This window comes from Bos javanicus, chromosome 10, assembly GCF_032452875.1.
Source record: "Bos javanicus breed banteng chromosome 10, ARS-OSU_banteng_1.0, whole genome shotgun sequence".
NCBI classification, from domain to species: Eukaryota; Metazoa; Chordata; class Mammalia; order Artiodactyla; family Bovidae; genus Bos; species Bos javanicus.
Window position 1 is genome coordinate 5,183,808 of NC_083877.1, and position 25,958 is coordinate 5,209,765.

Below are 25,958 nucleotides of genomic sequence, written 5' to 3' on the forward strand. Positions count from 1 at the left end.
GACATGACTGAGCGGCTGAACTGAACTGAACTGAACTGAGATGAGTACAATTGTGCCATAGTTTGAGCATTCTTTGGCATTGCTTTTCTTTGGAACTGGAATAAAAACTGACCTTTTTCAGTCCTATGGCCACTGCTGAGTTTTCCACATTTGCTGGCATATTGAGTGCAGCACTTTCACAGCATCATCTTTCAGGATTTGAAATAGCTCAACTGGAATTCCATCACCTCCACTAGCTTTGTTTGTAGGGATGCTTTCTAAGGCCCACTTGACTTCACATTCCAGGATGTCTGGCTCTAGGTGAGTGATCACACCATCGTGATTATCCAGGTTGTGAAGATCTTTTTTGTACAGTTCTTCTGTGTATTCTTGCCACCTCTTCTTAATATCTTCTGCTACTGTTAGGTCCATACCATTTCTGTCCTTTATCGAGCCCATCTTTGCATGAAATGTTCCTTTGGTATGTCTAATTTTCTTGAAGAGATCTCTAGTCTTTCTCATTCTATTATTTTCCTCTATTTCTTCGCATTGATTGCTGAGGAAGGCTTTCTTATCTCTCCTTGCTATTCTTTAGAACTCTGCATTCAGATGCTTATGTCTTTCCTTTTCTCCTTTGCTTTTTGCTTCTCTTCTTTCACAGCTATGTGTAAGGCCTCCTCAGACAGCCATTTTGCTTTTTTGCATTTCTTTTCCATGGGGATGGTCTTGATCCCTGTCTCCTGTACAATGTCACGAACCTCATTCCATAATTCATCAGGCACTCTATCTATCAGATCTAGGCCCTTAAATCTATTTCTCACTTCCACTGTATAATCATAAGGGATTTGATTTAGGGCATACCTGAATGGTCTAGTGGTTTTCCCTACTTTCTTCCATTTAAGTCTGAATTTGGCAATAAGGAGCTCATGATCTGAGCCACAGTCAGCTCTTGGTCTTGTTTTTGTTGACTGTATAGAGCTTCTCCATCTCTGGCTGCAAAGAATATAATCAATCTGATTTCAGTGTTTGCCATCTGGTGATGTGCATGTGTAGAGTCTTCTCATGTGTTGTTGGAAGAGGGTGTTTGCTATGACCAGTGCGTTCTCTTGGCAAAACTCTATTAGCTTTTGCCCTGCTTCATTCTGTACTCCAAGGCCGAATTTGCCTGTTACTCCAGTTGTTTCTTGACTTCCTACTTTTGCATTCCAGTCCCCTATAATGAAAAGGACATCTTTTTTGGGTGTTAGTTCTAAAAGGTCTTGTAGGTCTTCATAGAACTGTTCGACTTCAGCTTCTTCAGCCTTTCTGGTCAGGACATAGACTTGGATTACCATGATATTGAATGCCTTGCCTTGGAAACGAAGAGAGATCATTCTGTCGTTTTTGAGATTGCATCCAAGTACTGCATTTCGGACTCTTTTGTTGACCATGATGGCCACTCCATTTCCTCTAAGGGATTCTTGCCCACAGTACTAGATATAATGGTCATCTGAGTTAAATTCACCTATTCCAATCCATTTTAGTTCTCTGATTGCTAGCATGTCGATGTACTCTTGCCATCTCCTGTTTGACCACTTCCAATTTGCCTTGATTCATGGACCTAACATTCCAGGTTCCTATGCAATATTACTCATTACAGCATCAGACCTTGCTTCTATCACCAGTCACATCCACAACTGGGTGTTGTTTTTACTTTGGCTCCATCCCTTCATTCTTTCTGGAGTTATTTCTCCACTGATCTCCAGTAGCATATGGGGTACCTACCGACCTGGGGAGTTCATCTTTCAGTGTCTTATCTTTTTGCCTTTCATACTGTTTATGGGGTTCTCAAGGCAAGAATACTGAAGTGGTTTGCCATTCCCTTCTCCAGTGGACCACATTCTGTCAGACCTCTCCACCATGACCCATCCATCTTGGATGGCCCCACATGGCATGGCTTAGTTTCACTGAGTTAGACAAGGCTGTGGTCCGTTTGATCAGATTAGCTAGTTTTCTGTGAATGTGATTTCAGTCTGTCTGCCCTCTGATGCCCTCTCTCAGCTCCTACCATCTTACTTGGGTTTCTTTTACCTTGAACATGGGGTATGTCTTCACGCTGCTCCAGGAAAGCGCAGCCACTGCTCCTGACCTTGGACTTGGGGCAGCTCCTCTCTGCTACTCCTGTGTCATGCAGCTGCTTCTCTTGCACTGTTCTGTAGCTATTTTCTTTGTGAGTACTGTGGGAATTACATTTAAAATCCTAAAATTATAACATTAATTGGAATTTATACCAATTTATCCTCAGTAACATATAAAAAACTTCTCCTTTAGTGTTAATAGCTTTGTTCTCATCCCTTTTAGTTGTTGATGTTACAAAATTACATCATTATACATTATATGCCCCAAAACATAAACTTATAATTCTTTTGAATACATTACACTCTTAAATTATGTAGAAACTAAATGTGGAGTTACAAAAACATTACAATTCTATCTTTTAGATTATAACTTTTAAAAGTGTCAGTCAGTCAGTCAGTTCAGTCACTCAGTCATGTCCGACTCTTTGTGACTCCATGAATTGCAGCACGCCAGGCCTCCCTGTCCATCGCCAAATCCCAGAGTTCACTCAAACTCATGTCCATCGAGTCGGTGATGCCATCCAGCCATCTCATCCTCTGTCATCCCCTTCTCCTCCTGCCCCCAATCCCTCCCAGCATGAGTCTTTTCCAATGAGTCAACTCTTCTCATGAGGTGGCCAAAGTACTGGAGTTTCAGCTTTAGCATCATTCCTTCCAAAGAAATCCCAGGGCTTCTTCAGAATGGACTGGGTTGGATCTCCTTGCAGTCCAAGGGACTCTCAAGAGTCTTCTCCAACACCACAGTTCAAAAGCATCAATTCTTCAGCGCTTTAAAGGTTTACTAGTCTCAAATCATGTAGAAAAGAAAATATAGAGTTGCAAACTCTTGTTACAGTAATAGCTCTTATAGTTGTCCATGTATTTTCCTTTACTGATATCTTTATTTCTTCATATGGTTATGTGCAGGTTGTTCGAGGAACACATGGCATGGCTATATGCCATAGGGCTGGAGGTGGAGATGCATAGCTGGTACTGGGCTAAGAGCTGAAATTGAAATCAACTGGAATTTTACTGTCCAAGCCTTCTCCTGGAAGTTGCAAGCCTTCATTTATCTCCAGAGTTCCAAAACAGTTAACATCAGACAGATTCTTCTACTGCAACTGTTGTCTATGTGGGAAGAGAGTTTCCTAGGTCTTTCTAATCTGCCATCTTCCAGAACTCTCCTTAAACAATTCTTACAATAATAGCAAGGTCAACTTTTTCTAAGGGAGGGGAAATCTTCTTTAGTTCCCAATAATACCTAGGTGTAATACACCTAGAACTGTAATACTATCAGTTTTATAATTAAAATTCTAAGCTGCTAAAATCAAACTCTGTACCCTTTCCTTAGTTTGCTTTCCTCACTTGTCTGACCATTGTCATGAGTCTACCTTGCCCAGGAGACTCAAACCTCCCCAACCCTGTAATGATCTCTTTGATGTGTCAGCTTGGCTAGGCTACAGTCCCCAGTTAGTCAATCAGACATTAATCTAGATATTTCCTGTGAAGGTATTTTATAGATGAGCTCCATAATTAGTTAACTTTAAATAAAGGAGTTGAAAGAACTTTAAGGCTGTACAGGGTTGACACGACTGAAACAACTTTGCACACACACGTGTGACCTCCCTGAGAGAACAATTCTGCCTTTGGAAATTACCTTCAGCCAGTGCCTGAGAGTTCCAGCCTACCCAGTCTGACAGCCTGCTCAGGATTTCAGAGTTGCTTAGTAACCCCCACAGTGGTGTAAATCAATTCCTTGAAATCAATCTTTCTAACATATATCTTTCACTAGTTTGCTTCTCTGGTTGAACTGATACACAACTATAAGTTGAGGATTTGCCAGAAGTAAGTGGCTCCTTCCTGTTTTCTTTTGCAACAACAGCTTCTCCAAAGCCCCCACCAAAATCGGACTTATATTTCAAGCCCCCTCCTTCCTTATCTACTCTTCTTTCATTGTAGCTTGTTTGCCTCAGCTCCTGAAAATTCCCTCTACACATCCTGGCATCTCTGGCCTTACTGTGTTTGACCTGATTCTTCCCTGAATGACCCTTAAATTCCTAAGACTCCCATATATAAGAACATCCTGCAGAGTTTGAACAAAGGTCAGCTCCCAAAGAGAATTTCTGGGTAGCAGAAATGACTATAAAAATGGTCCATCTAGGGGCTTCCTTGGTGGCTCAGTGGTAAAGAATCCACCTGCCAATTCAGGAGGCAAGTTTTGACCGCGTACCTGGGAAGATCCCACTTGTCGTGGAGCAACTAAGCCTGTGCACCACAACTGTTGAGCCTGTGCTCTAGAGCCCAGTAGCTGCAGCTACTGAGCCTACGTGCTGTGACTACTGAAGCCCGAGTGCCCAAGAGCCTGTGCTCCACAAGAGAAGTCACAGCAATGAGAAGCCCACACACTGCAACCGGTAACTAGAGAACCCTGCTCACTATAACTAGAAAAAAGCCCACACAGCAATGAAGACCCAGCACAGCCAAATAAATAAATTTAAAAAATTTTTAATTAAAAAATGATCCATTAATGGTAGTTTCTTAAAAAAATATGAAGGTCATAGAAGCACAGAAATGCTGGGGAATTTTTATAGATTCAAGGAGACTAAAGAGACATGATAACTAAATACAGTATAAAATTCTAGACTAGATCTTGTACTGGAGGAAGAATGCACTAAGGATATTAGTGGCTAAATTGACACAATTGAAATAGATAGTAGATTAAATTTTACGTTATGGCTCAAATTACTAATGTTTATAACTATGCCAGGAATAGGAAACAGAATATCCTTATTCTTAGGAAATATTCACTGAAATATTGAGGTGTAACAAACAACTTAAACTTACTCAAATAGGCAAAATAGTGATATGTATAAGTATAAACAGAGAAAATAGAACAAAATGCTAAAACTAGGCAAATCTGGGCCATAGGAATAGCGGCACTGTTACTATTCTTGGAGCTTTTCTCTGAATTTGTCAGTTTTTTCCAAAATGAAGATTTTTTTTTTTTTTAAATAACAGCCCGTGCCTCTGTTCCCCTGAATTTTCTCTCTCCTTTGGTACTCTGACTTCAGTCTCATAGCCCCCAGAAATGTGCTATTACAACTGTCTCATTGAAGAGCAGAGGGAAACACTTACCACAACCGAGATTCTATACAGAATATAGAACAAGGACACAAGGGAGAATGAAATAAAAAGCATAATATATACCAAAAACACAGAATTAATACAGAAATACAAAGAATTACATTTATAACAGTTTCAGATGCTAAGAATCAGAGTGAAGAATTTAAAGTCAGTAAAACCAGAGTGCTAATCAATATCAGCCATGTGACCTGGAGCGGGACATTTTACCTCTTTGTTCTTAGTGTCCTTATCCGGCACCGGGAGATATATTCTCAGTGCATGTAGGGAAAGAAGTGTTAGCAAAATTGTTGCTGGCCAAAATCTTGGCTTTCTCTACCCACTGGCGCTGAATAAAAACTACAGAGGCAGAGTTCAGAGGAAATAGAAAGGTGGCTTTAATTCTCAGCAAGCAGAGAGGGGAACACAGTAGGCTCACTCCCCAAGAACTGTGCCTCTCGCCCCCATGAGAAGTCTAGGGGCTTATATAAGATGAGAGCTCATAGTCAGGAGCCAGTGATGAGGAACAAAGGTGTTAGGGTCTTGATTTCTTCCTTTTGCACTGTTTCAAAGACAGTCCTAGGCTGGCATCAGTAACCCAGTAATTGAGTCTGGCAGTTTGGTGGCCCTGCGGCCTTCTTTCTGATATGTAACAACAGGGGGAAGCGTATTGTTAGGGTAAACTCCAGATCCAGGATGTATTTAGGGTACAATCAAAAGAAAATAGGTGTGAAGTATAGCTCCTGCAGAGTTAGGGGGCAGAAAAGCAAACTTAGTTACAGACATGCAGAGTTAGGAGCAGCACCGGTGGCTCAGTGATAAAGAGTCTGCCTGCAACTCAGGAGACACAAAAGACACAAGTTTGATTTCTGGGTCAGGAAGATCCCCTGGAGAAGGAAAGGGCAACCCACTCCAGTATTCTTGCCTGGGAAATACCATGGACAGAAAAGTCTGGCAGGCTATAGTCCATGGGGTCACAAAGAATCGAACACGACTGAGCCACTGAGCAAAGTAAAAAGAACTAGATGTGTTCAGGTTTATCTTCTTCTCAGGAAAGGAAAAGAAAAAAATTGATTCATCTTTTTTCCCTTTTAACTGCAATAATATGAAGAAGATTCCTGAAAATGAAAGGTAAGGCGGAAAAACTAAATAGCAAATAATCTCCCCCACCCCCAAGATCTTAGTAATCTCATCAGTATTTTTTGCAGTCTGAAAAGCTTTGAGGTCTCCAAGAATTTCTAGCTTTAAATGGGTAGGGAAGTGAATGGGGAAAGAAAAGAGCCATATTTCCTAAGGCTCCTCTCAGAACCGTGTGCATTATATGTGGACTCACTTAGTATTTAAGACCTCATGGCACTCTCCCATGCTGCTCGTAGAAATGTAGATGTTAGAACTTCAGGTGTTTTGACAATACTTATTCAAATTAAAAGTGCATATGTGCACAGTGAAATTTGTATGGGGATGTTCACAGTAGTATTGTCCTAAAAGCAAATTCATGAACATGAAATGTCCACCAAAGTGATCAGTTGAATAAACTATTATATAATACATCTATATTAGATACCAACTCTTTGCGACCCCACGGACTGTAGCCTACTGGGCTCCTCCATCCATGGGATTTTCCAGGCAAGAATACTGGAGTAGGTTGCCATTTCCTTCTCCAGGGGAACTTCCCGACCCAGGGATCTAACCCGGGTCTCCCACATTGTAGGCAGACGCTTTACCACCTGAGCCACAAGGGAAGCCTCATATTAAAGACTGTATCCATTAAAAGAATGAGACATATGCATATACTTATGATTTCTTATATGTGTTTACAATAGAAAGCAAGTTATGTAAGGAATGCTACCATTTTGGGGGGTTGGGAGAGGGTAGGATATACACATACCTGTCTACCTCTCCCAAGGCAATCAATTTACACTTAAACTACTGTGTGGATCACAACAAACTGGAAAATTCTTAAAGAGATGGCAATACCAAACCACCTTACCTGCCTCCTGAGTAATCTGTATGCAGGTCAAGAAGCAACAGTTAGAAGGAGACATGGAACAATGGACTGGCTTAAAATTGGGAAAGGAGTATATCAAGGGTGTATATTGTCATCCTGATTATTTAACTGATATGCAGAGTACATCATGTGAAATGCCAGGAAGGATGAATCACAAACTGGAATCAAGATTGCTGGGAGAAATATCAACAACCTCAGATACATAGATAATACCATCCTAATGGCAGAAAGCAAAGAGGAACTAAAGAGCCTCTTGATGAGGGTGAAAATGGAGAGTGAAAAAGCTGGCTTAAAACTCAACATTCAAAAAACTAAAATCATAGCAGCCAGTCTTATTACTTCATGGCAAATACAAGGGGATAAAGTGGAAACAGTGACAGATTTTATTTTCTTGGGCTCCAAAATCACTGTGGATGGTGACTGCCATGAAATTAAAAGATGCTTGCTCCTTGGAAGAAAAGCTATGACAAATCTAGACAGCATATGAAAAAGCAGAGACATCACTTTGCTGGCAAAGATCTGTATAGTCAAAGCTATGATTTTTCCAATAGTCATGTATGGATGTGGCAGCTGGACCATAAAGAAGACTGAGTGCCAAAGAATTGATGCTTTCAAACCGTGGTGCTGGAGAAGATTCTTGAGTCCCTTGGACTCAAGCAAGGAGATCAAACCAGTCAATCCTAAAGGAAATCAACCTTGAATAATCTTTGGAAGGACTGACTAATGCTGAAGCTGAAGCTCCAATACTTTGGCCACTTGATGCAAAGAACTGACTCACTGGAAAAGACCCTGATGCTGGGAAAGATTGAAGGGAGGAGGAGAAGGGGTGACAGGACGAGTGGATGGCATCACCGACTTGATGGACATGAGTTTGAGGATGCTCCAGGAGTTGGTGATGGACAGGGAAGCCTGGCGTGCTGTGGTTCATGGGGTCACAAAGAATCAGACGTGACTGAGCAACCAAACAACAACTAACAGAGCAGAATGAGGATAGCCCTTAGCAGGCAGCCATTGCTGAGCGTCATTACTCTGCAACCTGTAACTAGGCAACAGGTCTCGCTCAACCATTGGTCAGTGCCTTAGTGGGTCCCCCTCCCCGACAAGCAACCAACTGTCAATGAGTGACCATTAGGGAAGTGATTCAGCCAAGGGTGAGTAGTCATTAGGTGGAGAGTGAGGTAAGAGGCAGATTCAGGCCTTCTCTGAGGGCCCAGGGAACAGACTGGGGACTATGTCCTTCAGGGCTCTGAAGCCTTGACTAAGGCCCTCCACTAGCCTTGGCCCAGGTCTTGAGACAGTGGTAAATCTCTCCCCCTTTCCTGTCTCTGTGACCTAATAGCAGTAACTGTCTGCCTGGGTCGTAGTCTGCCTGGGCCAGTTTGATACAGTGCCTGGCTCCCTCAGAGATGACAGCTGGGCAAAGTGTATAAACCTGACCCTGCAGGAGCTGCCAACTGAGATCTGCCTCCTCTTAGCCAGGACTGAGACCTTGGAGAGTGAAAGTTGTGCCTTGGGACCTTGCTTTTTCTTGTCAAGACAGAGAATAACATCCTTTGGTAGGAGATTATAGGAACACTGTTACCTGATCATGACCTGACTTCAAGAGCAAAGGTTCTGGCACCAAGAAGTTAGCAACAACTTACCACGCCCCTCCCTCACCTTTTGCTTTTAAAGGGGCTTGCTGAAAGCTTTTAGTAACTTCGGGGTTCTTAGGGCATGAGCCACTCATCTCCTTGTAGGAACCTATAATAAGCCTTTCTCTGTTCCAAACTCTTAATGTTGTAGTATTGATTGGCCTTGCTCTGCCGTTGCATACATGGACTTGTGATTTGGTACCAAAGCCACCTTTGGAAGGCCTCACAAGAAATTTTACAGTATTTTTTTGTAAGGGGAATTTGGGTACATCAGAGAAAAGTAATCTCACTCTCCCACTTTATTCCCTTTCATTTTTTCTACATTTATTATTAAATGCATGTGTTACCTTTTTTAAAAGTCTTGTTTTTATGCAAATTTTCAGCCAATTTTTCATCACTGAAACACAGCCCCCAGTTCACTGGCCCTTCTCAAGCGACTTGTCTGGCGCTGGCAACTCACCACCCCTTTCTTCAGTAAGAAAATGCTGGATATGTGGTTTGAGGTATGGGTGTGAGGTGTGGGGACCAGTCCAAGGGGCATGAAAAGGCATTTACTCTTCAGAGACATTACATTGCCAACAAAGGTCCATCTAGTCAAGGCTATGGTTTTTCCAGTGGTCATGTATGGATGTGAGAGTTGGAGTGTGAAGAAAGCTGAGCGCCGAAGAATTGATGCTTTTGAACTGTGGTGTTGGAGAAGACTCTTGAAAGTCCCTTGGACTGCAAGGAGATCCAACCAGTCCATTTTGAAGATCAGCCCTGGGATTTCTTTGGAAGGAATGATGCTAAAGCTGAAACTCCAGTACTTTGGCCACCTCATGAGAAGAGTTGACTCACTGGAAAAGACTCTGATGCTGGGAGGGATTGGGGGCAGGAGGAGAAGGGGATGACAGAGGATGAGATGGCTGGATGGCATCACTGACTCGATGGACGTGAGTCTGAGTGAACTCCGGGAGTTGGTGATGGACAGGGAGGCCTGGCGTGCTGCGATTCATGGAGTCGCAAAGAGTCGGACACGACTGAGCAACTGAACTGAACTGAACTGAACTGGGTATTTTACGTATTTTTTGCATATATAATAATGCGCATATAGAACAGCCTTCTAAACACAAGGAATTTGTCTGAAAATCATGTATTTTTGCATATATAATAATGCGCATATAGAACAGCCTTCTAAACACAAGGAATTTATCTGAAAATCGTCCGAACAGCCTTCGGCAGCTCTCACCCTTGCTTCAGCCTCCTCTCCCTTTCGCCTCCCCGCCGCCCCAAAGAAGTGAAAGCGAAAGCGAGAGTCGCTCAGTAGTATCCCATGGACTATACGGTCCACGGAATTCTCCAGGCCAGAATAGTGGAGTGGGTAGCCGGTTCCTCCTCCAGGAGATTTTCCCAACCCAGGAATCGAACCCAGGTCTCCCGCATTAGCAGGCGGATTCTTTACCAGTTGAGCCACCAGGGAAAACTCAAACCTCTAGTCTATTTCCCCAGAGAAGTTCACCAGCTCCTCCTGCAGTAGGAAGTAGAGAGCCTTCGGCTCCAAGTGAGTGGGCTGAAAGGTGGGAGTAACCCAGAAAAAAAGGTGTTTTTAACTGACAGCGAACTGAGGTTTAGAAGAATTGCGTTATTTCTTCGATTAAACAGGTATACAAATATATCTACCAAACAATAGGTAAGGAGAAAATAAGGACCCTAAAAACCTCCTAATGGTTAATGGTGAAGGAAATTCCAAGCTGAACCGCGACCACTGGGAAAGGGAAAGGCGGGAGCGCGCTGCATGCTGGGACTTGTAGTCTCTTCCGGGAGTGGGCCACAGTGCGGGTGCGCGGAAGCGCGGGTGGTCTCTGCCGCGCATGCGTGCGGCGGCGGCGGCAGGGCTGATTGCCGCTGAGAATATTACCGAGCCAGCGTCCGGGAATTCGGTATGGCGATTCCCCAGGCGTCCATGGGACCCTCATCGCTGGGCCAGAGCGGTCCCGGCTCGATGGCTCCCTGGTGCTCAGTGTCAAGCGGCCCGACGCGCTACGTGCTCGGGATGCAGGAGCTGTTCCGCGGCCACAGTAAGACGCGCGAGTTCCCGGCGCACAGCGCCAAGGTGCATTCCGTGGCCTGGAGCTGCGACGGACGTCGCCTGGCCTCGGGGTCCTTCGACAAGACGGCCAGCGTCTTCTTGCTGGAGAAGGACCGGTTGGTGAGCCGCTGGGACCCGGCCCAGGCTAGGGAGAGAGGGGGTGTGGTAAGGCGAGGTTGAAGAATGGCGTGAGGAGAGTGGGGGTGAGGAGAAGGGTGGAGAAAGGAGGGGTGTGGAGGTGAGCGGCATGTATAATGCGCGAAAGAGAAGTGTGGGGGGTGAGGCGGGGGGAACGGACTGATGAGAGGTGAAGATGGGGTGGTGGAGAGGAGGTGGTTGGGGTGGGGGGACGGTGTATAGGGAGTGTAATAGTAAGGAGGCGTGAAGATGAGCGGGGTGGGTTGAAGGTGAGTGTGGAGAGTAAAGGCCGGTGGAGAGGATGGCGGGGAGACTCGTGTGGTGGTGAGGAGCGGCTGGGACAGTGGTGGTGGGCTCCTGTGATGATGAGGAGAGTCATGCTGAAAATGACAGGACCCCCGTGGAATTGAGTAAGCGGGTTGGGACCCTTGGTGGAAGAGTAAGGGTAGAAAACCAGAAAGGAGGAAGGCCAGGGAGGGATAAAGAGTAAGGGCATTGGTGTGGACCCCGTCCTCAGAACTGTTCACACTGACTGGGGAGGAAGGGAGGGTAGGGTATTGGGAAGGGTTTAGAGGAAGTGACTTAGAAGGACTGGACTCTTTACTTATCCGAACTTTTACGTTGGTAGCCAGATGCCTCGTTTTGAATAAGCTTAAGAAGTTACATGGGTAGGCAGGTACATATGGGTGAAGTGGTATCTGGATTTTGTTCTTTCAGGTCAAAGAAAACAATTATAGGGGACATGGGGATAGCGTGGACCAGCTCTGTTGGCATCCAAGTAACCCTGATCTCTTTGTCACTGCGTCTGGAGACAAAACCATTCGCATCTGGGATGTGAGGACTACGAAATGCATTGCCACTGTGAACACTAAAGGTAACTGTTCAGAGGGCAGTAGGAAGATGAGCTACTGATAGTCATTCATTTTAAATATCTTCTGTGTGCCTGGCCCTGTTGGTATGGGACATCCTGAGCTGAATAAGGACCTGAGAGTTTAGTGCAGGGAGAGACATATGTATTGAAAAAACTAACATAATATAACATGGTCATCTTGTAATGGATAGGTCTACAAGGTGGATACTGAGAATGGAAACACTTAAGTATGCCTGGAGAAGATAGGGAAGGCTTCACAGAATTTGAGCAAACCCTTAAGATAGCCATATAGATTTAGCGGTCATCTTGTAGTGCGTGGGCAGCTCTAGCAGGGAACAGCATGTACCAAGGAGTGGAGAATTTAGGAAACTGCTGATAGGCTAGAATGACTTTAGAATAAATGACTGACAGTTGGGGAGAAAATGACCTGGAAGTTGTGTAGTACATTTATAGACTGTTCTTCCCCAGATACTGCCTTATAAACCTTGAGGCCATTTATTAAGTTATGTTGGCTAAGATGTTATTGATTATAAGATGCATCAATATTTTGTTTCATTAGGAAAGAAAATAAAGTTTTATTAGATAATCATGATATACCAAAAATTTTGAAATACATCCTGGTTCATTCTAAGATACATTACAAGTAATAAAGTGTGAAAAAATATGCATCTTAGAATCAATAAAGTTGATGAAATTTGTGGGCTACTGGACTTTGTTGGCAAGACTTGTACCTGGAGGTGGAATGGTATGGTTTCCCCAACTAGACAACTGGTGATATGTACGTGATTTAAGTATTTAGATGAACATGAAAAACTGATTGTATATATATTTTAATGGCTACTAGAAGAAAAGAACTAGCTTATAGAATTTATTGCCAAAGTGAAGCTATTTAAAAATTTTGGAGGGGTCAGTTTTAATAAAAGTCTTAAAGGAAGAAGTATAGCTATTACATGGATAGTTCAAAAATTGTGAAAATGGCATGTGAATGACTGGAGTTTGGGAAGTGCAAGTATAAGAGAGAATTAGAGGCTCTGGTGTCAAGTATGCATTTAGATCTTGGCTCTGTTACTTCATAGCTTTGATATTTTGGCCCATCTCTCTTTCAGTTTTTCGTCTATAAAATGGGGAGGAAAAATGTCCCTTAGAGACATGTGAGCACTAAAGGGGGAAATGTGTAGATGAGTGTGCTGGACTTCTGGTTGGTCCTACTGATGAGGACCTTAGTGAATGAACTCTGGGCAATAGCTCTAGTCTTTCTTTGGTAACAAGATAAACTTCTGGAGGGTTGTAGGCTAACAGTATCTTGCTGATCGTATCTGGGTTCCCAGGAGAGAACATTAATATCTGCTGGAGTCCTGACGGGCAGACCATCGCTGTAGGCAACAAGGATGATGTGGTGACGTTCATTGACGCCAAGACACACCGCTCCAAAGCGGAGGAGCAGTTCAAGTTTGAGGTCAATGAAATCTCCTGGAACAATGACAATAACATGTTCTTCCTGACAAATGGCAACGGTTGTATCAACATACTCAGGTGAGGGGGTTCTAAGTTTAGGGGACTGTCATGTCTTTGCACTGGGTGCTCTAGTGGATCCCGAGATGAATTAGATGTGAGTCTATCCTGAAGGAGCCAGAAGGACAAACAATTGACTATTGAACAACACGGATTTAAACTATCCAGGTCCCCTTACATGTGGATTTTTTCAGTAGTAAATACTACAGTACTATATGATCTGAGATTGGTTGAATATGGGATGCAAAGCCACAGATACAGAGGAACCGTGGATACAGAGGACCAGTTGTTAAGTTATACATGAATTTTTAATTGTGTTTGTTCAACCCCTGTCAGATCAACCCCGACTTTGTTCAAAGATCAACTGTAGTAATAAGGAATTCTAACTTCTCTTGAGCACCTTCTAGCTAGGTACCTTATATTTTACTGTGTCCAGAGAGAAATCCTAGGGAGCTGATGATGGTATGCTTCCCATTTCACAGATGAAGATCAGGGATCTCAGAGGGTAAGTGACTAGTTAGCTAGTGAGTACTTGAACTGGATGTACCTTGAAGTATGCCTAATTTGTACTTTCAAAGTCTCAGTTTAAATACCACTTTCCCTCCGGGGAGGCCCTCTTCATCCCCAAGGTTAGAAGCTTATATTATGTACTTCTGTCGGAAGCATTTCTCATTCTACATTATAAATGCATATTTATTTCTTTGTGTCTTCTAGTTACTAAATTCTGTGAATTAGGAGCTGTATTTAACTTGTTTACTGTTGAATCCCTAGTGCCTAGCCCAGTACCTGCTACACACAGTCAGGATCTTAGTAAATATTCTCCAAATGAATGAAATTGTGGAATTGAAGTTGAGATCTATCTGATTCTGTTCTTTCTGCTGTCTTGGGTGGACCCTGCAAGGCAGAGTGTGGTAGGCTCTGTGTTAGAGATTGGGAGTTTGCTGTAGAATCCCCAAGGATTGACTGTGGGACTTGGGAGTTGAAGGAGGCAGTTTCTGAGCTTGACCTTGAAAGATTAATAGAATTTTAAGAATCAGCAAAAGGGAACTGCTCAATGGACAAAACAAGTATGACTGAACATGACTTATTTGGAAAGTAGTCAGTAGATCAGAATTGCTGGGAGTGGTGGTAGATAAAAGTATCTGAAGAGAGGTCCTGAAATAGGGAGATAAAGTTGAAGTGTAATTTGGTACCAGATTATTTGGCTCTGGAATGCTATGCTTAGTAACTTGAATTTTACTCTGTAGGCAGTGTTTTTTTTTTAAGCTTTTGTATTAGAAAAGAAAATAGATGTAGAAAACCACAAAATGCAAGTATGTAGCTTAATGAACTATTATATGCATAACACCTGTGTAATCCCACCAAGTCAAGAAATATTACTTTGCTTGCCATCTCAGAAGTGTTTCCATGGGCTTTGTCCTAATCAAAACTCCCTCCTCGAAAAGGACTGTCTTGATTTTTATCTTATTTCTTTATAGTTTTGCTACCAAATGTGAATTTCTGGATACTCTAATTCTGCCCATTTAAAAAAGTGTGATATGCCTTTTAAGTCAGTTAAACTGTGGAGGAGTCTCCTTCCTTCCTTTTGTTTTACTTAGAACTTAACTGTTAAAAAACAGGCTGTTAACCTGGGGAGCTTGTCCCAGTCTGGATTTTGCTGATTCTGACTGCTTGCTTATTTAAGAGTCACTTTGTCTTATCAGTTTGGTTACCCAGTTTAGAGAAGGCATGATATATGCTTGATAATTTCCCTTTGTCATTAGGTACTGAATTAGTTCTCTATCGATTCCAAAGATGATCTGCTGCTTTTTTTTTTTTTTTTAAAGGATTGTTATGGACCTGTGTATTTAAGCATAGTAGATGTGTTTCAATCTGTCATAATCATTATCCTTATTGAAGCTGAATTTATCTTTGGCACACAGAATTCTCTTCAAGTTGGTTCCTGAGTCATATTTTTTTAACATAATTCTCATAGTCTTCAGTTTCTTGCTCTCTGGTATAACAAGATATGCCAAGTTCATCCTGAGTATTTCCTGCCTCAAATCTTTAATTAGTATATTCCCAGAGAATCCCTGGATTCTTTCACTAGAAAATAATATTAGAACTCAGGACGTCCATATTGTTGAGTTGATGATTTCTAGACCTTTCTAGTAGACAGAGCTAGGAAGTATATATATATACTTAAAGACAAAATAATTTGTAAATTCATACATATAACTTCTAGTTAAAATCGCTTTGCTTCCAAGCTAAGAATTCTGATTCTCAGAGATGCAGGGGATTATAGAATTTGAATTTCCCATGGTTGCCTACAGGGCTTCCCTGGTGGCTCAGAGGTTAAAGCGTCTGCTTGCAATGTGGGAGACCTGGGTTCAATCCCTGGGTCGGGACGATCCCCTGGAGAAGGAAATGGCAACCTGCTCCAGTATTCTTGCCTGGAGAATCCCATGGGCAGAGGAGCCTGGCGGGCTACAGTCCATGGGGCCCCTGTTACATACACAGATATTTAACAATAGTACTACCACCACCAGTGTGATTACTTAAAATTGTAAATTTTGCTTTTAGAATATGTCTTCCTCCATTAAAAAAAAGTTAATACTACTACATGTTGTCAGATTACAGTTATTACATTACTTTGAACATATATAATTTCTACAAGAAACTATATGTATTTAATGTTCATCACCAACCTTGGGCTGATAAGTCTTCAGTCACTGATTGTCACAGCTTACTCTCCTATATTGATTCCTCAAAAAGTGTTCAAGGGGAGCAATGTTCCCTGAGTTCATACTTATCTTAACTTATAAAACTTAAGAGATACTTATGTTGTGCTGCTTCTTTGAACACTTTATAATTGATAGCTTTGCTAGATATAAAAACTTTGATTCATATTTTCTTACTTGTTTATCTTTTTACTCCATTTTCTTTTGACATAAAGTGTTACTGTCAGAAGTCTGCCAATAATCTAATTTTTTGAAAGTCCATTATTTTCAGCTCCTTATTGCAAAATTCAAACTTAAATTGAAGAAAGTAGGGAAAACCACTAGGCCATTCAGGTATGACCTAAATCAAATCCCTTATGATTATACAGTGGAAGTGACAAATAGATTCAAGGGATTAGATGCAACAGAGTGCCTGAAAATCCATGGACAGAGGTTCATAACATTGTACAGGAGGCAGTGACCAAAACCATCTCAAAGAAAAAGAAATGCAAGACAGCAAAATGGTTGTCCGAGGAGGACTTCCAAATAGCTGAGAAAAGAAGAGAAATGAAAGGCAAAGGAGAAAGGGAAAGATACCCAACTGAGTGCAAGGAGAGATTAGAAAGCCTTCTTAAGTGAACATGCAAACAAAAAGAGGAAAATAATAGAATGGGAAAGACTAGAGACTCTTTAAGAACATTGGAAATACGAAAGAAACAATTTCGTGGAAAGATGGGCACAATAAAGGACAGAAATGGCAAGGACTAAACAGAAGCAGAAGAGATTAAGAAGTGGCAAGAATACACAGAACTGCACAAAAAAGACCTTAATGACCTGGATAACTATGATGATGTGGTCACTCACCTAGAGTAAGACATCCTAGAGCGTGAAGTCAGGTAGGACTTAGGAAGCATTACAATGAACAAAGCTAGTGTAGGTGATGGAATTCCAGCTGAACTATTTCAAATCCTAAAAGATGATGCTGTTAAAGTACTGCACTCAATATATCAGCAAATTTGGAAAACTCAGCAGTGGCTGCTGCTGCTGCTGCTGCTGTGTCGCTCCAGTCATGTCTGACTCTGTGCGACCCCATAGACTGCAGCCCACCAGGCTCTGCCATCCCTGGGATTCTCCAGGCAAGAACACTGGAGTGGGTTGCCATTTCCTTCTCCAGTGCATGAAAGTGAAAAGTGAAAATGAAGTCGCTCAGTCGTGTGTGAACCTTAGCGACCCCATGGAATGCAGCCTTCCAGGCTCCTCCGTCCATGGGAGTTTCCAGGCAAGAGTACTGGAGTGGGTTGCCATACAGGACTGGAAAAGGTCAGTTTTCATTTCAGTCCCAAAGAAGGGCAATACCAAAGAATGTTTAAAACTACCACACAGTTGCATTCATTTCACATGCCAGCAAGGTCATGCTCAAAACCCTTCAAGCTAGGCTTCAACAGTATGTGAACCGAGAACTTTCTGATATATGAGCTGAATATAGGAAAAGCAGAAGAACCAGAGATAAAATTGCCATCATCTGTTGAATTAATAGGAAAAGCAAGAGAATTCCAGAAAAACATCTACTTCTGCTTCATTGACTGTGCCAAAGCTTTTGACTGTGTGGATCACAACAAACTGGAAAATTCTTAAAGAGATGGGAATACCAGAACACCTTACCTGCCTCCGTGTAGTCAAAGCTATGGTTTTTCCAGTAGTCAAGTATGGATGTGAGAGGTGGACTATAAAGAAAGCTGAGTGCCAAAGAGTTGATGCTTTTGAACTGTGATGTTGGAGAAGACTCTTGAGAGTCCCTTGGACTGCAAGGAGACCGAACCAGTCAATCCTAAAGAAAATCAGTCCTGAATATTCATTGGAAGGACTGATGCTGAAGCTGAAACTCCAATACTTTGGCTGCCTCATGCAAAGAATGGACTCATTGGAAAAGACCCTGATGCTGGGAAAGATTGAAGGCAGGAGGGGAAGGGGATGACAGAGGATGAGATGGTTGCTTGGCATCACTGACTCAATGGACATGAGTTTGAGCAAGCTCTGGGACTTGGTGATAGACAGGCCTGTGTGCTGCAGTCCCTGGGGTCGCAAAGAGTTGGACACGACTGAGTGACTGAACTGAACTTACCTGACTCCTGAGAACCTGTATGCAGGTCAAGAAGCAACAGTTAGAACCAGACATGGAACAAAGGAGTGGCTCAAAATTGGAAAAGGAGTATATCAGGGCTATATATTGTCACCCTGCTTGTTTATTTTATATGCTTAGTACATCATGTGAAATGCTGTGCTGGATGAATCACAAGCTGGAATCAAGATTGCTGGGAGATGTATAATATCATATATGAAACGAGTCACCAGTCCAGGTTCGATGCACGATACTGGATGCTTGGGGCTGGTGCACTGGGACGACCCAGAGGGATGGTATGGGGAGGGAGGAGGGAGGAGGGTTCAGGATGGGGAACACATGTATACCTGTGGCAGATTCATTTTGATATATGGCAAAACCAATACAATATTGTAAAGTTAAAAAAAAAAAGATTGCTGGGAGAAATATCAACAGCCTTAGGTTTGCAGATGATACCATCCTAATGGCAGAGAGTGAAGAGGAACCAAAGAGCCTCTTGATGAAGGTAAAAGAGGAGAAAAAAAGCTGGCTTAAAACTCAGCATTCAAAAATCTAAGATTATGGTATCCTTCCCATCACTTCATGGCAAATAGATGGAGAAAAATGGAAACAGTGACAGATTTTCTTTTCTCGGACTCTCAAATCACTGTGGATGGTGACCGCAGCGATGAAATTAGAAGACGCTTGCTCCTTGGAAGAAAAGCTATGACAAACCAAGACAGCATGTTAAAAAGCAGAGATATCACTTTACCAACAAAGGTCCATATAGTCAAAGCTATGGTTTTTCCAGCAGTCATGTATGGATGGGTGAGTTGGACCATAAAGAAGGCTGAGGGCTGAAGAATTGATTCTTTTGAACTGTGATGCTGGAGGAGACTCTTGGACAGCAAAGAGGTCAAACTAGTCAAAAGGAAATCAACCCTGAATATTTGGAAGGACTGATGCTGAAGCTGAAGCTCCAATACTTTGGCCACCTGATGGAAAATGCCCTGATGCTGGGAAAGATTGAGGGCAGGAGGAGAAGGAGACAACAGAGGATAAGATGGTTGGATGGCATCACCAACTCAGTGGACATGAGTTTAAGCAAATTCCAGGAGATAGTGAAGGACAGGGAAGCCTGGTGTGCTGCAGTCCATGGGGTCGCAAAGAGTTGGACACTGCTTTGCTACTGAACAACAACAAAATGTCTTTGTGTTAGTCTGGGTTCATATTCTTAAGTATATAGTGTGTTGTTTCAGTATATTTTTGAAATCTTTTTATTTCAGGAAAGCCTTGATTTACAGTCTTTGATACTTATTCTGTTGTCTTTGGTTTTCTTCTTCAGCGTCTCCTATTTCTATCTTAGTACCAGGGTCATTTCCCTCAGTTTGATTGATGTCTGTTTTGTCTTTCAGCTACCCAGAGCTGAAGCCTGTGCAGTCCATCAACGCCCATCCTTCCAACTGTATCTGTATCAAGTTTGACCCCATGGGGAAGTACTTTGCAACAGGAAGTGCAGATGCTTTGGTCAGCCTTTGGGATGTAGATGAGTTAGTGTGTGTTCGATGCTTTTCCAGGTAAGCAACTCTGCCAGCACTTTGCTTGTTGGATAAGTTAGTTTTATTTCATTTTGAGTGAAGTTGAGCCCTCCTCTTTGGATTATTCTAATGTCTCCTCTGTCTGGTCTTCTCTGCTATAGGCTGGATTGGCCTGTGAGGACCCTCAGTTTTAGCCATGATGGGAAAATGCTGGCATCAGCATCAGAAGATCACTTCATTGACATTGCTGAAGTAGAGACAGGTAACCAAACCCTCACTATCTTAACGAGACTCCTCTGTCATTCATCCTTGGCCATGAGAACTCCTATCACGTGTTTTCATCTCTGTTCCTTACTACTTTGCTAGTATTAGCAAAAATGCATTTGCCTCCTTAAGGCAAGTGTGTTTATTATGACTGTTATCAGGTAATGAGGGAGCAAAGATTTAGGAAAGAGGGGCAGGTCTGAAAGAAAGTGATTAAAGAAAACAGTTTGCTTTTTATTTACTTTTAATTTTTCCATTATAATAATTTTTTTCCAAAATTTTTAAAATACAGAAAGGAAGAATGGATGGATGGATGGATGAGTGATCTCACCATTTAAATACAGCCTCTTTTAGCAATATGGTATATTTCTTTTTGTCTTTTGCCTGTATGTTGATTTATATATTTTACAATTTAAGAAATTATCAAAGCACATGTGATTTGTTTTAAAAAGCAACAAGACAGAACTTGAAAATAGAAAAATGAGAGGCAAGTATTCATTCTATAAAAGTATTTCTTCAGGTTTATTTTTAATGTAACTTTATTATTTTTGGAAATACATGATACTTTAGTAAAAGATTTCAAACTATATAGAAAACTTCAAAGAAAGTATGTGTGTGTATGTAGAAACAATATATATATAAACAGCTTTATCAAAAAATTCACATACCATCTAATTGACCAATTTAAAGTGTATAATTCTGTGTATCCTGCATTTTTAAATCAACACCACACTATGAACACTTTACTACATTAATCCAGGTTAAAAAAAAAGTGGCTTTGAAAAAACCATGTTTAATTTCAACAAGCAGGCAGGATAAAAATTTTGAAAAAAGAATTTTATTTGCAAGGCAAGTGTGATTGAGTAGAAAGATCTGTGGCTTCGGACAGACTGACTTTCTGTGCTGACTCTGTTCTTTTTCTGCCTTTTTTTTTCCCCTGCTGCTTCTTTGAGGTGTGACTTAACTGTTCAGTTACCCATTTCTTTATAAAATGGGGTTTAAAACCATTACTTGCGTTGATGGATAGCGTTGTCATACTTTATGAGGATAAGTATAATGCATCTGATTCATAAGAAGTGCTCAACAAAGAGCTGACATTGCAGTTTTTTTAGGAAGTGTAGGCTAGGGCTCAGAGCATGGGCTGTTAGGTTCAGATCCTGCTCTGCCACCCGACTGCCTTGTGACCCCTCTGTACCTCAGTGTTCTCTGTAAAACGGGGTAGAATTGTTCGTATCCTATAGGACTATTATGCAGATTAAATGAGTTAACATAGGTAAGTACTTAATGAGTGTGGTCTACTGTTAACATACTGATTGGTATCCCTATATTGATTTTTATAGGAGACAAGCTGTGGGAGGTTCAATGTGAGTCCCCGACCTTCACCGTGGCTTGGCACCCCAAAAGGCCTCTGCTGGCGTTTGCCTGTGATGACAAAGATGGCAAATATGACAGCAGTCGGGAAGCTGGAACTGTGAAGCTGTTTGGGCTTCCCAATGATTCCTGATAGGAGGACCCAGCATATGGCAGCGGCTTCAGTTGTATAGTTAGTTTGGTCTGTTCTCTTGGGGTTGGTGGGCTCCTAAAGTATTTATGAATTGGTATAAATTGTATCAGTGTTTTGTTAGGCTGCCCATTCCGGTTTCTTTTGTGTTTGATTTGGCTCTTGTTCCCTGTCCCTTGCAGTGCCGACACCAGCATACCTTGTCCTCTGGGGACTTCCTGTCTTCCTGCTGTTGGGCGTGTGGTGGGATTTGTTGGGCTTGGTTCTGCTTGGACAGTACGTAGTTTGGAGGGGTAGGTGAGGAAGGGTGAGATGGAGTTGGAGATTTTTTATAATAAAAAAAGTACATATTAATAATTTTGAGAATTGAACATTTAATAAAACTGACTTTTTAATTATGGGACTTCTAGGACTTTAAAAATTATGGTAATATTATCCTTATTATTTTCTTATGTCATTATAGGGAGGTGTTGTAGTACTGTATTTAAAAAAAGTTTCAGATAGGATTTAAAGGTTGTAATCCTGTCATTTAATGTCATAAGAACTCGATGGTTTGTGGCGTGAAATGCATGGACAGTGGCACTCTGATAACATGTTGAGTCATTGCTTGTTTATGTCTATGTGTACCTGGCCTCATTCTGCAAGATTTGTAGGCCACAGATTTATGATAAACATTGAGGAAAAATAGTAAAATATATAATTTTTATATATTAAAAATATAAGAAATAAAAAATTATGATATGACCTATAAATTAGAATAGGAAGTCAAGACTGTGGGGAATTAAAATAGAAACCTGCAGAGAATAAGAACCTAATTGAATGATTGAACTAAAATTTGGCTCTGTACTCCCCGGTGGCAAAGTGAAGAAGGGGCTAAGTCAGCTAATTCTTATTAAAATAAGCACATGCCAGCTCCCTCAGGGAAGGCACAGCTTTTAATAGCTCTTACCACCAGAAGAAATGGCTCATGTAGGGGGCTGTTACCTGTGAGCAGCATCTTGATTTCATTGTGTTTTAATGGATTTCAGCTTTAAAAAGAAAAACCAAATCAAATATACCTCAGAAAGTGATGTTTGTGGAAAAATTTGGAAAAAGCCAGTAAGCAAAAAGAAAACTTATTTCTAACACCAAGAGATAACCATTTTTCTGCTAATAAGCATTTTTATATATACCCTTGTAGGAGTTTTCTTGTACTCATGTTTTTTGTATAAAAACATGTTTATAAAAATCTTGAGGGGTAGACAAATCAAGTATGACCAGATAAAGGCATACAAGGTGCTCAGCACCATGTTTGGCAGTATATAAATCACCAAGTCTTAATAGGCATTGTTAATTATTGGACATACCCTGTGTGTCTGGTATTGTGATGATCACTTCACTCAATTTTTGCAACAACCTTCAGAGGTTGGGTGTTATCACCATTTTACTACCTCAGGGAGTTCAACTCAGTATTACTTATTAAGTGACAGTATTCAGATCTAGGTTTGCTTAAAGGCCCATATACCTTCTGTTGCAATGGCTATTCTGGTTCCATTTGCACTTCCCATTTGACAGACGAATAGACCTTGGCTCTGAGCTGTTAAGTCTTGGCGCAGGTTAGCAGGTGATCAATTGAGCTCCATCTGCAGGCTCCGTAATATTTCCTGCAGCCTGGAACAAGCTCTTCCTCTACCTTCCCTGGAGAATGGTTTCTTTAGTTGCAAACCAACCAGCCACCTCATTGTGTAAGAAGTTCAGATTTGCTGTGTTGATGACCCATTGCTAAATTGACTAGAATTACAAGTCAGATTGAGATTATGGTGTCTCTTGCTGAGATCTTGGGTTTTCTGTGGCATGAGAGCCGGCGAAGGATGAAACTTACCAAGTGTTAAGCTTGTGTGAGGTGTACATGTGTGCCTTGAGGATTGTTCCCTCCACCCTAATATGTGGAGGGGCAGGGTTGTGCAAGGAGCTGTGTGTAGGGGAGCAATGGGAGCGGGAAGGTTCCTGGCAGAGTGTTGGGAGGCTAGAGCAGGGTTAGTTCCAAGGAGCAGGCAGGCAGGAGCAGGCTGTGCTCTCCAGTCAGGAGACTGAGATGTGGAGGACCAGAGGGTGGGTCAGAAGAGGCCAACTCTGGGAGTTCCCAGAGGGGGTGTGGGGGTGGGGGTGGTATATGTAGCTGGTTGGGGTGTGATGTGTGGGTGAGCTCAGTGTGTGTGTGTAGCTGGTTGGGGTGTGGTGTGTGTGTGTGTAGCTGGTTGGGGTGTGGTGTGTGTGTGTGTAGCTGGTTGGGGTGTGGTGTGTGTGTGTATCTGGTTGGGATGTGATATGTGGCTGAACTCGGGGTGTGTGTGTGTGTGTGTGTGTGCGCGCGCGTGTATGTAGCTGGTTGGTGTGTGATGTGTGGGTGAACTCAGTTGAGAAAGACCAGGAATGACTTCCTAGCTGTTCCCCTTACACACTTAAGCTCTTCATTGTCAGAGGTGTGTTTTCTACTCTCAGAGAGTTCTAGTCACAAAAGGGACCATGAGATGTCAGCCTTCATTGGAAGGAGAAAAGCACACAGATGGAATTAAGAGGTAAACCTGTCTTTGAAGGCGTGGAGGTGCAGCGCACTCTCAGAAGTCCCACGTGTTGGTAACAGAGCCCCTCCTTTCCTCCCCCGACTGCTGCTCTGCAAATCAGGCGACTTCACACTTGAGCAGAACGAGGTCTGAATCCCGGCCCCAGCAGGGACTGATCTGAACCACGGCCCTCATCCCTGAAGTGGGGACCATCAATCCCTTCTCCTTGGGGTGTTAGGAGAGTGAGAGGAGGTGAAGGGTTTGTGAAGCGCCTAGCACAGCACCGGGCCCACAGAGGTGCTTCCTACAGCCCTGCCCTGTGAGGAGGAGCAGCTCCTAACGAGAACACGGGCCACCTGGCTGCCGGAGAGAGGCCATCAGTCTGTCGGCTTTCTCGGCTCTAAATGCCGGTGCTGCACAAGCCAGTTCATCCTTCCAGGAGTAGGTGCTGGGCAGGGAGGAGGCTTATCCATCACACCCTGGGCCTGGTGGGAGGTCCAGAGGAGAAATGTTAGATCTGCTTCCTGCGGCATCCGTTGGGGCTCATGATGGATGTGTGTGCCTGTGAACAAGTGGAGCAGAAGTGACGACTGCGTGTGTGACAGTGAAGGAAGAGCAGGGGAGGGTAAAGCTCTGTTAGCTGAGGTTTCTGGGAAGGGATTGGATGGGAGGAGGTGGACACAGTGTGAGTCTTTACTATGGGGGTGTGAATATTGGGCAGAGGATGTGGGAGATGGGGTGCTGTGGGCTGGAGGTGCTGGCAGGGTCCTGGGATATAGGGTGGGTTGGTGGGATGTGAGATGAGCTTGGGCTTCCCTGGCAGCTCAGTTGGTAAAGAATCCACCTGCAGTGCAGGAGACCCTGCTTCGATTCCTGGATTGGGAAGATCCACTGGAGAAGGGATAAGCTCCCACTCCAGTATTCTTGGGCTTCCCTGGTGGCTCAGCTGATAAAGAATCTGCCTGCAATGTGGGAGACCTGGGTTCAGTCCCTGGGTTGGGAAGATCCCCTGGAGAAGGGAAAGGCTACCCACTCTAGTATTCTGGCATGGAGAATTCCGTGGGCTCTATAGTCCATGGGGTCCCAAAGAGTCAGACACGACTGAGCGACTTTCCCTTTCCCTTTAGGGAGGAGAGAGGGAGGGTGAATAACTTCAGTTTGGACTGGTTGGTAGTGTGGCCTGCTGAGTAGGGCAGAGTCTGATGGGTGTTGGGGGAAGTTCTTGTTCTGTTACAGCTAACTGGGAGACTGATGAAATTGCTTCACCTCCATAGCTGCAGTTTGCTTACATTTGTATATCTGTAATGGCTGTACAGCTTCTAAGAGTTAAATGAACTGGCCTGTGTCAAATGGCTGGCACACTGTAGGTGTTTAGTAAGTAGCTACTGTTGTTACGTAGGTATTAATACCACATCTGTATAAACCCTTGTACCATACAGAGCTTTCTTGCCTCCTAAGCTCATCACATTTTGTACAAAAAAGGGTGGGGGTTGGATGGGCAGGGATTTGGAGAAAATGAATATTTAACGCACCTTAAAATACCCACTTTTGAACTAAGGCCCTTTGTTAACGTTTAGGGACACTAAACTGAGACGTGCTCAGCCAGTGACTGCAAATTTACTAGCAGTGCACATGTTTGAAATTGTTGCTGACATGGAACCACAAGCTGTTGAACTTCACAAGGCATCCAGCATCTGATGTCTCATCCCTTAGGAGCAGCAGGCAGAGTGTGAAAGCATGCTCACCCGACTGGCAGTGTCACAGCACAGAGTCACCAGCTGGAGCTCACCTTGGCTGGAGTGGCAGAAACATCCCTGGGGTCCCTGTGCATTTGCTGGGAACAAGTTGCTAAACTTTGTTTCCCGTTCCCTTCTTGAGGAAGTTACTGG

At 42.8% G+C, this 25,958-nt stretch overlaps 1 protein-coding gene across 1 annotated transcript; it reads left to right on the forward strand.

Moving 5' to 3' along the window:
- Positions 1-10,663: 10,663 nt before the first annotated feature.
- On the forward strand, positions 10,664-21,929 carry THOC3 (THO complex subunit 3). The gene is made up of 6 exons (XM_061429961.1): positions 10,664-11,025; positions 11,761-11,917; positions 13,243-13,447; positions 19,639-19,800; positions 19,923-20,023; positions 21,366-21,929. Exons 1-6 carry the CDS (start codon positions 10,759-10,761, stop codon positions 21,527-21,529), a joined length of 1,056 nt encoding a protein of 351 aa, XP_061285945.1. The 5' UTR covers positions 10,664-10,758; the 3' UTR covers positions 21,530-21,929.
- The last annotated feature ends 4,029 nt before the right edge of the window (positions 21,930-25,958 follow it).

Excerpts from the sequence above, each read along its gene's own strand:
- THOC3 (XM_061429961.1), top strand. The coding sequence starts at position 10,759 with ATGGCGATTCCCCAGGCGTCCATGGGACCCTCATCGCTGGGCCAGAGC. Across the intron at positions 11,918-13,242 it reads TGCCACTGTGAACACTAAAG|GAGAGAACATTAATATCTGC; the intron begins GTAACTGTTCAG and ends CTGGGTTCCCAG. Across the intron at positions 13,448-19,638 it reads GGTTGTATCAACATACTCAG|CTACCCAGAGCTGAAGCCTG; the intron begins GTGAGGGGGTTC and ends TTTGTCTTTCAG.